At 40.4% G+C, this 12909-nt stretch overlaps 1 protein-coding gene across 1 annotated transcript; it reads right to left on the bottom strand.

Moving 5' to 3' along the window:
* Window positions 1-3093: 3093 nt before the first annotated feature.
* Window positions 3094-12425, bottom strand: si:dkey-202e17.1 (uncharacterized protein LOC555344 homolog). Its single transcript, XM_034601212.1, has 4 exons — window positions 12314-12425; window positions 12059-12282; window positions 10162-10799; window positions 3094-3856 (listed from the first exon to the last, which is right to left on the bottom strand). Exons 2-4 carry the CDS (start codon window positions 12240-12242, stop codon window positions 3695-3697), a joined length of 984 nt encoding a protein of 327 aa, XP_034457103.1. The 5' UTR covers window positions 12243-12282; window positions 12314-12425; the 3' UTR covers window positions 3094-3694.
* Window positions 12426-12909: the final 484 nt, after the last annotated feature.

Here is a 12909-nt window from a genome sequence, read left to right on the forward strand (position 1 = left end):
AAGGGTTAGGCTTTACTCTGTAAACAGTGGATTTCATTTCCTATGGACAGAGCCAGGGTGCTTTCCTCTGTCTCCATTGGCTAATCAGCTGCTGGCTCTTACTCCAAATTTCCAGCACAAATATGAGATTGATGAGAGAGATTATCAGTCTGAACATGTCACTCTGCCAGAAAACAAATAACTATACTTCTTAAAATGGTGAACTTTATCTTTTAAATTAAAAACAAACTGAATTAAATCAACCAAGGAAAAACATTTACATCACTTTTGGAGGAGGTTTAAGCAGCATCTCTAAACATATGGCTCCGTTGGAGAGCTCTTGTGTTTGTCATGCTACAGGATTCTACATCACTGTAGGAATCGAACACAGGGCAGAGACAGCTAAAGAAAAGGAAGGGTAGACAAAAAGGTTTTACTGTCTCAGAACAACATATGAGTTCAAGTCCAGCTCATTATTATCACTAGATCGTGTTGCAAATACTGTGTGTCATGACAAAACCTCTGTGAAAACAAACCAAAAAGTCAGAATTGAGGCACTTTTACCAGCAATATGAATATAGTCTTCTCTTACTGTGGTTACAGGTGTAATTTTATTTTAGGGTATCAAATTCTGGGATATGTCTTTTGTTACTTATTATTTTTGTGGGTCAGTAATCGTGGGTCTGTCCACAAAGCAGTGTTGCCTTTTAGGCCTCTTGATTAATTTAAGAGCCTGTTTCTTAACCTGTGTATGGTATTTTGTTATGTTGTAACTATACTTCAATGTTTATTGCTATTTAGCTGTTTAGTTAATCTTAACAAAATCATTTAATCTCCATTATGTGATGAATGTTGTATGAAGAGACACACTTGATTGTAAAATATATTCTTTTATTTTTTAACATTGTAAACGTACCAGAAGGAATAGTGAACTCAGAAAATATTAATAAAAATAAACTTTTTCAATAAATACAATATGATTTCTTAAAGCTTGTCCATTTCAACAAACCCGTTTCCAAAGTGCAACATTGAGGCAAATTAGACTTTCAGTACAAACAGCTAGTAGCTGTCAATCCCACTGATCTGTAGCCTCTCGCTATGTCTTAATTCTTTCATACACACTGCAAGGTCATGTAGAGATAGATGTATGTTACTAAATGTTCACTTAGAGTTGTACAAGACTAAATAACGGTAGATTCCATGCTACAAAAGGTCTGGTTAGTGATTATGGGTTTTCAATCAATCAAACTTTATTGCTATAGCCAATATCCACAGATCACAATTTGTCTGATAGGGCTTTAACAAGGTGCGGCATCCTCTGTCCTTCACCTAAACAGTAGTAAGGAAATACTACCAAAAAATGAAGGTAGTAATCACCTCATCCGAATCCGCAATAAATTTTAATGGGTTCTTTCCTGACCCATACCGTATCCTTCCACCCAGGTTGTCAATCAAATTTTATTTGTATAATCCATATTCACAAATTATAGTTTGTCTCAGGGCTTAACAAGGTGCGACATCCTCTGTCCTTAACCCACAACAAGAACAACTACAAAAATAAAAGCTTTAACAGAGGGAAGAAAAACATAGAAAACTCAGAGACACATTTGAGGGATCCCTCTTCCAGGTTCGATAGAAATGCAATAGATGCCGGGTAGCAGAGCACATCAATAAAATAACTCTAATAATATATTTACATAATTGTTGATAAAAGACAGTGTCTAACATAAATTTGTACATAAAAAAAATGTGCGAAAAGGAACCAATCTTGTTGTATTCATAATCGACGATCCTCTGCCACCACGATTCACCACCAGGATTGCCATCCATGATCACTATCCACCATCATGGTCAAAATCCATGATCCACCATAGAAGTTTAGGTTTCTCATAATATCACAAGAGAAGATATTGGTGAATGAGGCCCACTGAGTGTGAGTGGAGCAGTATTTTCTCTGCTCCATGGTTCTCCTTTCCTAAGTCCTTACGGCTTCTCCTTCACATCTTCCCTTGATGTTTTCTATCGTAGTCAAGTTATTTGGACTTTTTCTCAATTCTTGAGATATCGTACTCACAAAAATGGGACGGAAACCAGAAAACAATGGGCCTCATTCATCTATAACTTCTTCAACATTTGCTTAAATTTATTCAGATGAATGCCATGTCTTTGTAAGTTGAAAGTGCGTGCCACTTTTTCCTAATTAGCATAGCTAAACGCCCCACCAATACCCATAAAATGCCATAAGACTGCAGTGCCGTGTGCACACCATACAGTCTATGGTGCACAAACAAATCTAAAAATGACGCAGCACCGGACTCAAAGCATAAAGCATAAAACAAAAAACAATACATGGGATACAGTTAGTTTGTCCATGTGTTTAAAAAGTATTCAGTATAGATCAAATATTCTGTGTGTGTTCTCTTCAACATCATGCCTTTAAAATAAATTCAAATATTCATTGAAACTTGTCGGTCTTTTTTTAAGATAAAAATAAAATATTACGGGAATTTAAATCTTATTGTACAACTGTAGAATTAAAAGTAAAAATCACAATAACTGATTATTGTAGACAAGCATTTCAGTTGTTAAGTTTGCATAAGAGTGCTTCTCAGTGTATGTAGATTTCATTCTAACATAAGAACAAATCCCAGAGAAGAAAAAACGGCGTAAGTGGACTTTAAGAAGAAATCTCTTCTTAAGAACAGTTGGTGAGTGAGGCCCAATGTCTCCGGCCAAGTGCATGCACAATACTCATTCAAATCCATTTAACTACAGCGCTTACATTACAGGCAGACTCTAACTCAAAAGGTAATGTATCTCCACCATGGGATTTGAAACATGCATGTACCAGGTCTTTGTAGAGGGAATCATGGGGGAAGTTCCAATCCAAACTCGGAGTCTGCCACTAGAGACAAGCTGAATACAAAACGATACTCACACGAGGAATCTGTCACCAAATCCTTTTTTAAGTTTTCCAGGAAAAACCATGCAGGGGGTGAGTGTGCAACCTTTTTGCAGGTGAAGCAGGTACCACACCTCCTTATGACAAAACATTCATGTTCAGTGGCCTTTATCCCATATTTTCTTTATAAATACAACGTTTTGCAATATTTTTTTATTTTTGCACAAGATCAGTTAGTTCTTTCTGCACATGGACACATTTACTGCATTCATTTACCAATATTACTGTGGTTTACCCCTCATGCTATCAAGCTATACATTACATTTACTCATTAGGCAGACACTTTCTTCCAAAACTTAAAACTGGGGGACAACACTAAAACCTCAGTACATTAGGAAAGTGTGAAGTAAGTACTAAATCCTATATCTGTTACGATAAGACAAAGTGTAGGTTATCAGGTAAAGAAATGCAGCAGTTGTAAACAGTAAGTGCTAGTTAGGCAGGTTGTGTACTAATCCAGTAGCTTTTCTAATATACATGGATGATAATAAGAGAAATACACCTTTATATGCAACATCTTAAAATGTGATTATTAATTATATTTCTTCATTTCAAGTTAATAAAATAGACCCACTCAAAATTGACATCAGACCTTGGTAGGAAGACGTGTTGAGTATCCACAGGTCTTTAACCATAAAAAGCTATAAAAGTATGGTCATAGATCATTTTTGGTAAATAAATTAAGCTTGGCTCTGAAATCTCCTGACGAACTAAACCGCTTGTCCGATTAGTGCATAGGTTATCATACACACATCACGTGGTTTTGTTGTGTTGAGATCTGTTTTTTTTATCAGGATTGAATCTGTATTTGTATCCATATGGCCGCAGATGGTATGTCAGGTAGTCCAAAACATACAGCTGGACAGGAGAAATGTAATGAAAGGACACAGCAAAATCTGAGCAGCAGCCTGGACCCTGGAGAGAGAGCGAGGAGGAAAAACATTAGCAATTAAAACCATGAAATCAAACTGGAAGGACATGAAGATGGAGCACAGGTTTGGATCTAGATGACTAATGGAAGACATATCAATACTCTGCTTCTCTGCTTGTCGAGCTTCTAATTTTCATGCCACCGTTTTTTGTTTATTCTCATTCACGTGGTGTGTGAACACCTGTTTGTGTTAAATAAGTGAGAAATAATGGAAAATAAAGATTACATTCCTAGACTAAGACATATTTGACTGCAATGTTGTATTTCCATTCACAGTCAGTGGTCCAAATTCATCCTACCCTAATACCATGGATACAAGCTATGTTCACCAAACAACAGAACAACAGTGTACTTAAAAGCTTTGTTCACTTCATCATAGAGTCTTTTAGATGTTACTTCATCTTGAAGAACCATTGCAGAGTTGATTACTGGTATGGTGTGACACCGCCACAAGTGTGACCGGAGGTTTATAAGTGTCTTGGTGGTTTACTACTGAATCCTTGCAAGGCTAAACATCTATCCTCATCACATGAGCTATCACTTGCTTGGTCTGTGCAGTTTCCTGCTGTAGTCACTCTCACAGGGGATTTCTACGGCCAGTTTACAGGTGTGAGGGGGTGGGGCTTGACAGAACAGAGAGAGGTGAATTGTTTGGTGGAGACAGGAGGTTTTTGAGTGAGGAGGAATAGAGAAAAGAAAGGACATTTGCTTCATTTTGATGGTGATACCTTACCCACGAGGAATTACAGAGTGTGAGTGAAGGACCATAACCACTGAGCAGAAGGGTTTTTTTTAGTAACTTTTTGTTGGACTGTTGGTTTCTTTTTTTGGCTTTTTGATTTTGCAATGCATTGTGTTTCCTGAATTATATTTGTGCATTTTGAAGGGAGGACCTTCACTGATTTTCTTTTTGTGGACATTTTCCATGGACTGAGCGAGCTGCCTAAATAGTTTTTTTTTCCCCTTGTTGGATTTACCTTATTTACATTTAAATGAAAATGTATTTATTTCACCTTAAGTTTGGGGGAGGGTTCTTAATAAATTGGGGTGTTGGAATACATTTGAGTTTCTGTTTAATACTTTACGTTAGCTGGCTTTAAAGGCCCCTGACACCAAAATGTCCTCACTTAACCAGGCCTTGATAAATAGTCACAATAGCACCTGAATTGTTATAGTAACTAGACTTTAAACTTAAGCTGATTGTTACAATGGTACAAGATATTGAAACACTGAAGGACACCAAACACCACTCAACACGCAATTTTTGTATGCAATCACTGACGACTTTCATAATAGGGTTTAAGTATTGTCTTTGCAAGCCTTGCATAGCACAACAAAAAGTGAGGATTAGTTTGTGCAAGACTATTTGCTATAGACATGATAGACATGTCATTGATTTTTCTCCCATGGGGACGATAAATGGGTGGGATAGACCTATGTGGGGATTTATAGCAGGTCATCATCCTACAGCAGAGGTCACTAACAGGCGGACCGTGGTCCGGGTCCGGACCCAGAAGCCGTCCCGTACGGACCCGGACCTACAGCCAAAACAGAAGGTTATGATTTAAAACCTGACGGGGTGCTTCTATTTATAATCAGCGCAGCTTTTGTAGTCTTTACGGTAGTGGTTTAGCGGATGAGGAAACGCACAGACCAATTGCATGCGAGTTAATCCATCCCACGTGATACTACTCAGCCAATCAAGTCTGTGCATTCCAGGCGGTAAACATTGCGACTCTAGGGTTAACCCTAACCCTGCGGACAGATGAGAGTTAGAGGCAAGTTACACACGAAAAGACGGTAGAAAGAAAAAGAAAGATAGCGATACAGGTAGAGAAAACAAAGGGAGAGATACAGAGGAGTGAGACGGAGAAAGGAAGAGAAACAGAGGAGTGAGACGGAGAAAGGGAGAGAAACAGAGGAGTGAGACGGAGAAAGGGAGAGAAACAGAGGAGTGAGACGGAGAAAGGGAGAGAAACAGGAGTGAGACGGAGAAAGTGGAGAAACAGGAGTGAGACGGAGAAAGGGAGAGAAACAGAGGAGTGAGACGGAGAAAGGGAGAGAAACAGAGGAGTGAGACGGAGAAAGGGAGAGAAACAGGAGTGAGACGGAGAAAGTGGAGAAACAGGAGTGAGACGGAGAAAGGGAGAGATACAGAGGAGTGAGACGGAGAAAGGGGAGAAACAGAGGAGTGAGACGGAGAAAGGGAAAGAAACAGAGGAGTGAGACGGAGAAAGTGGAGAAACAGGAGTGAGACGGAGAAAGGGAGAGAAACAGGAGTGAGACGGAGAAAGGGAGAGAAACAGGAGTGAGACGGAGAAAGTGGAGAAACAGGAGTGAGACGGAGAAAGGGAGAGAAACAGAGGAGTGAGACGGAGAAAGGGGAGAAACAGAGGAGTGAGACGGAGAAAGGGAGAGAAACAGGAGTGAGACGGAGAAAGTGGAGAAACAGGAGTGAGACGGAGAAAGGGAGAGAAACAGGAGTGAGACGGAGAAAGGGAGAGAAACAGGAGTGAGACGGAGAAAGGGGAGAAACAGGAGTGAGACGGAGAAAGGGAGAGAAACAGGAGTGAGACGGAGAAAGTGGAGAAACAGGAGTGAGACAGAGAAAGGGAGAGAAACAGAGGAGTGAGACAGGGAAAGGGAGAGAAACAGGAGTGAGACGGAGAAAGTGGAGAAACAGGAGTGAGACGGAGAAAGTTGAGAAACAGGAGTGAGACGGAGAAAGTGGAGAAACAGGAGTGAGACGGAGAAAGGGAGAGAAACAGATGAGTGAGACGGAGAAAGGGAGAGAAACAGAGGAGTGAGACGGAGAAAGGGAGAGAAACAGAGGAGTGAGACGGAGAAAGGGAGAGAAACAGAGGAGTGAGACGGAGAAAGGGAGAGAAACAGGAGTGAGACGGAGAAAGTGGAGAAACAGGAGTGAGACGGAGAAAGTGGAGAAACAGGAGTGAGACGGAGAAAGTGGAGAAACAGGAGTGAGACGGAGAAAGTTGAGAAACAGGAGTGAGACGGAGAAAGTTGAGAAACAGATGAGTGAGACGGAGAAAGGGAGAGAAACAGGAGTGAGACGGAGAAAGGGAGAGAAACAGAGGAGTGAGACGGAGAAAGGGAGAGAAACAGGAGTGAGACGGAGAAAGTTGAGAAACAGGAGTGAGACAGAGAAAGTTGAGAAACAGGAGTGAGACGGAGAAAGTTGAGAAACAGGAGTGAGACGGAGAAAGTTGAGAAACAGGAGTGAGACGGAGAAAGTTGAGAAACAGGAGTGAGACGGAGAAAGGGAGAGAAACAGATGAGTGAGACGGAGAAAGGGAGAGAAACAGAGGAGTGAGACGGAGAAAGGGAGAGAAACAGAGGAGTGAGACAGAGAAAGGGAGAGAAACAGAGGAGTGAGACGGAGAAAGGGAGAGAAACAGGAGTGAGACGGAGAAAGGGAGAGAAACAGGAGTGAGACGGAGAAAGGGAGAGAAACAGAGGAGTGAGACGGAGAAAGGGAGAGAAACAGAGGAGTGAGACGGAGAAAGGGAGAGAAACAGAGGAGTGAGACGGAGAAAGGGAGAGAAACAGAGGAGTGAGACAGAGAAAGGGAGAGAAACAGAGGAGTGAGACGGAGAAAGGGAGAGAAACAGGAGTGAGACGGAGAAAGTGGAGAAACAGGAGTGAGACGGAGAAAGTGGAGAAACAGGGGTGAGACGGAGAAAGTGGAGAAACAGGAGTGAGACGGAGAAAGTTGAGAAACAGGAGTGAGACGGAGAAAGGGAGAGAAACAGATGAGTGAGACGGAGAAAGTTGAGAAACAGGAGTGAGACGGAGAAAGGGAGAGAAACAGAGGAGTGAGACGGAGAAAGGGAGAGAAACAGGAGTGAGACGGAGAAAGTTGAGAAACAGGAGTGAGACGGAGAAAGTTGAGAAACAGGAGTGAGACGGAGAAAGTTGAGAAACAGGGGTGAGATGGAGAAAGGGAGAGAAACAGATGAGTGAGACGGAGAAAGTTGAGAAACAGGAGTGAGACGGAGAAAGTTGAGAAACAGGAGTGAGACGGAGAAAGGGAGAGAAACAGGAGTGAGACGGAGAAAGTTGAGAAACAGGAGTGAGACGGAGAAAGTTGAGAAACAGGAGTGAGACGGAGAAAGTTGAGAAACAGGAGTGAGATGGAGAAAGTTGAGAAACAGACGAACAAAGTGGGGGAGTGGGATATAAGAGGGGAAGAAAGTGATTCTAAAACTGTTCAATTGTTAAGATGTGTTGAGATTTATTATCTGTAAAATTGGTTGAGACTTTTGAGTCAAGATGTGAAACAGAAAAAGGGAAATTCAAGCTTTTGCTCCCTTTATTTTATTTTTCTGAAGTTAAGCCCTTTATTTGAACATGCACAATTTTCACATTTTATTAATTTTCTCTTATTTTGAAATGCAGCCCTACTTTTATTTAGTTAATGAGAGAACATTATACATATCTGCAATCATACATATATGTTCAGTTCTATGTTACGTGACAATAAATATTGTCAAAGATTTTGAATCGTACTGAATTCATTTGATTTGACAGTCAGGTATTTAGTACATGCAGATGTTGATACAACTACTAGGCTACTTAAATATATATCACACTAAATAGTTAGACATTAAGATCTTCCGGACCTTTGCTTCAAGAAATTTTCTCTAACTGGACCTCTTTAAATTTTAGTTGAATACCCCTGAACTAGAGCATTAATATTATTTGTGAGGCTGTAAGCAAACAGTGTTAATCAATGCATGGGGGGAAAAAAGAGATCATAAATGTAAAAAAAATCCACTTACTTGTTAGATATTCATAACAAGCATAACCCCGTGTTTTTTCCAAGCGACTTCCCTTAAAAAAGTGGCCCAAATTTGCAGAGTATAAACAGACCTGGCAACCCTGGCTGACATATAGAATTAGAGCACTGCCCTGGTGGGATTAGAGAGCTCCCTGCCTTTTTAAGGACAGGTGTGGGCAATTACTGCCTCTTCCTTTGAGGTCCGGTAGATGTGACTGCTGTTTGTAACGTTTGAAAAGTTGTAGTGTTGTCGTGTCCTGACCCAGATTGAGGTATTCTCTGTAGCCTCATGCTGAAGAGGAGAGGATTCAGCTTTCACCTCTCCCCTGTTTGAGCCACAACACAGAGCTAGCCACCCTATCGGTGTATATCTAAAGTAGGGCCCCATATTTAGCAAGGTTTTCTATTTGGTTCTGCGACAGAATCTCCCCATTGTGATTACCCTGCCTACATAATAGCCCCCACTATTTACTTGAATATATTTTTTGTTTCCCAGTGATCTCAGTAATTCCAGCTTTTTATAAAAATGTGGTATTAAAGTTATTGTCTTTTACTTAAAATCATTATTTACAATCATTTTTTCTTTATTTCTCAATTCCTCTGTAACGGTAAATAAACATAATTGTGAACTGAACGCACGTCTTTTGCTCTTCCTGAACCCATAAAATTTGATTGTGTACACACTCAGGTATTTGGGGTCTCTTAAGACCCACAGTGTCACATATTTTTTAAGTGTATGATGCACAATAATTCAACTCATCATTCAACTCACACTGTACCAATGGGTCCATGACAAATTTCTTCGCACTTGTCACAGAAAAAATGGAAATATAAAAATAATACCATCATGAGTGATTATTTCGGTTAAAGTTGAATTATGAAAGCAATTTCAAAGCTGTATTCACCCGTGACTATAGTTTCAGGCTTCAGAATTTTTTTCCAGACACAAGAAGACACCGTAGCCTTTCTCACCCTGAAAGAAATTCCCTAAAGGCAAAAACATATCTGTGAGGCCTTAACCTTTGACCAATCAAATCTGATTAGTTATTCCATGAGTCGAAGTGAACATGTGTGCCAAATTCAAAAGGATTTTCTCAAGGTGTCCTTCAAATATCACAATCACGAGGCAATAAAAAAATTAAATTGGGTAAGGTCACAGTAACCATGACCTTTGACCTCCAAATTCTAATCAAGAACTGTGGGTGTTCCTGGTATATCACGCTCACAAAAATATGAGGTCAGTGACTTTGACCTCTAACCAACAAAATCTTACTTCCTTGCTTTTAACGCTCCATTTTCTATGTCTACATTTTCTATAACTCTTGCAAAGACACGAGACAAAAATTGTGTGGTGTGGAATGGACCAATACACGTATTTAAGGAATGTGTGCAGGGAGAGTGGGTATCTTAATTAATTGTGTTAATTTCATGAAATTTATTGAGATCAGCCTAAACCCAGATTCTTAGATTTTTGTGCACAGCGTTGCTTACCTCGGATGGAGTGTAGTATTCATAAAGCAAATACCAAGGTCGTGGTCTCGGGAATTGTCTGACCAGGAGCATTTCTGGTCGGTAAGCATGAAATGTTTGTCTTCCCTTTACATCTCTGGAGTCTCCAGGCTCCACCTTCATGGTCTCCATACACCGTCCCAAAGCCATGTCCTCGATGTTGGAGGAGTGGGTACACTTCCCAGAGCTGAAACCTTTGACAAATCTTCTCAGTGCTTCCTTACTAAGGGCATAACCTGCTCCTCCACTCATGTAGCCTTGACTAATGAAAGGGGCAAATCTTCTGCCAAAGTACAACGGCTTCTCTGTGTCATAATTGTTCAACGTGTGGCGCAGGTTCTCTACTACCACAAATGTGTCATCATCTGCTTTCAGGAACCAGTCTGCTTCTTCCAGGTGGTGCTGATGGATGTACTGAAGAGCTCGAATGGTCTTCCAGTACAAGTTGTCCCTTCCTTCACTCACATTTAGCCCCACAGTGGGGAAGTCTGTCTTGATGGAGCTCATGTACAGCACTTTGTTGCAGCGCTTTGCCCACGTGCCTTTGATGTGCTTGGTTTTGGATTCCAGGTTCTTGGGTCCCGTCATGATCCAACATAAGATGCGTGTTGTGTGATTCGCTGAGGTACAACAAGCACAAAATATGAAAGGGTGCTGCATGGAAATTTTAGACATCACTTCAGCTTACTAGTACACAAATGTCACTTGGGTTCTTAAATGAAAGGTTTAACTGAAAATGCATGAAATCTCTACATAGTCACTTAATGTATTACAGTTTTCTATTTATAGTAACAATACCTCCAATAATATATTAGTGAGACATGGTGCACAAAGTTTCCTCTTTATCATATAAAATGCATCCTCTGTCCCAATACTGCAAATAGTACTCTCTCAGGGGCTTGTTTCAGCTTCATTTGAAGTATTTGTAATCCTCAGGTGTATAGAGCGAGTGTATAGGGTGGTGGTGCTAGTGGCCTCTATGCAGCCATACCTGTGCTTTGACCAAATCAAAATTATGTTCTAACTTTCTGCCTTTTAACTATTAACACTCAGCAGGTAACGCTAACTCTAATATGTATAAATTGGTTGTAAATCAAGCAATTGCAAATGTCACTGTCTGTCAATGTTTTTCCTGTTGTGCTGTGCTGCCGCAGGTTAAATTCTGCCTACATGACAAATAGCATCACTTGCCACGTCCACTGTAAATCATCAGGAACGTAACACGATGCAACACGGAACGTCAATTAGTGATGAAAAGTATAAGGGTCCTTATCCTTCTGCTCAGTAGTTATACTTTGGAGGGAAATATTGTACTTTGTATTCATCTAGATTTTTTTTTACAAGTTACAAGTAATCTTTGGATTTTAGAAGTACAATAACTTTTGATATAATATTTTGCTGAGAAATTACTTCTGATCTTATTTTGCAAGTAAACATTTGAATGACAAACTTTTACTTGTAATGAGTTGCCTTTGCCAAAAGGATCGGAATACCTTCTCAAACCCTATAGTTGCGGATAGTGCCACAACAAACAAATCCTTTACCTGCTTTCCCACTCACAAACATAGCTTTAGAAGTGATATTAATTAGCTTTATACACACTTTATACATTCACTTTTAGTATAGATTATACCCTCTGTTTTGTAAATGAGGCTCCTCGACTGTCCTTGATGTTTTCAAAATAAAGGGGCTCTATCAAAAATAATAACTGAGAAATGATTCAAACCTACTTTTGCAGCTACTGGGTCACTTCAAATCCTATATATGACAGTTTTGAATAGAATTATAAACACAACATGTAAATTACACAACAACATGTAAGGCAATTTTTAAAAAACATTTTAAAACATTTATTCAAAAAGTCTGAAAAAAATCCTACCTGTTTGATGATGTTGTTGTCTTTCTGCTTCCTGCCTGACATTAGGCTCCACATCCCCCTCAAAATATTTGACCTGTTCTTGTGAAAGGTTCAGGTCCAACAGTAAGCGAAGGAAGACAAATCCAATCATCAGTCCAGAGGTGAACGTTAAATGAGACAAGTAGTGCCTCATCCTCATGGTCATTCAATCACCCTCTGCTGGGTGGTTTATGTGGTTATCAGCCCTACAAATATGAGGTAAGCTCTTTAAATAGCAGCAGCTGAGTGAATAGTTATCGTGTGAAGCTGTGTTACCTGGTCAGGCATGAGACAGAGCCACTTCTCTGCTCCTTTCTCCAGACAAACAAAGAGTGAGACCTTCCCTCTCCCACACAGGTGTTTCTGTGATTACACCTCCTCACAGTCAGGCCAGGCGGAGCAACAAGAAACACACCCCGACCTCTGCAGAGGAGCTCAGAGGGAGGAGGAGGAGGAGGAAGGGAATAACATTACATATGCACATGGAGCAGGAAATAAACCGTCAAGCAACATGGTCACTGGTATGTGTCACCAGGGTGTGTTACAACAATGATAAACCCTGGTTCACAGCCAAACTCAAAAGTTTAAGGTTGGAGAAGGAAGAGGCGTTCAGGAGTGGGGACAGAGACAGGTTTATAGAATCGAAATACAGGTTTAGCAAGGAGGTGAGAGAAGCTAAACGTCTGTACTCTGAGAAACTCCAACACCAGTTCTCAGCCAATGACTCTGCCTCTGTCTGGAAAGGGCTGTGATGGAAATTCATCTTGAGATTTGAAATAATGAAATTCTCAGACTGGAGTTGCCTTTGAGTCTTTATAATAGTAAGCTCTGCA

This window comes from Hippoglossus hippoglossus, chromosome 11, assembly GCF_009819705.1.
Source record: "Hippoglossus hippoglossus isolate fHipHip1 chromosome 11, fHipHip1.pri, whole genome shotgun sequence".
In the NCBI taxonomy this organism is placed as follows: domain Eukaryota; kingdom Metazoa; phylum Chordata; class Actinopteri; order Pleuronectiformes; family Pleuronectidae; genus Hippoglossus; species Hippoglossus hippoglossus.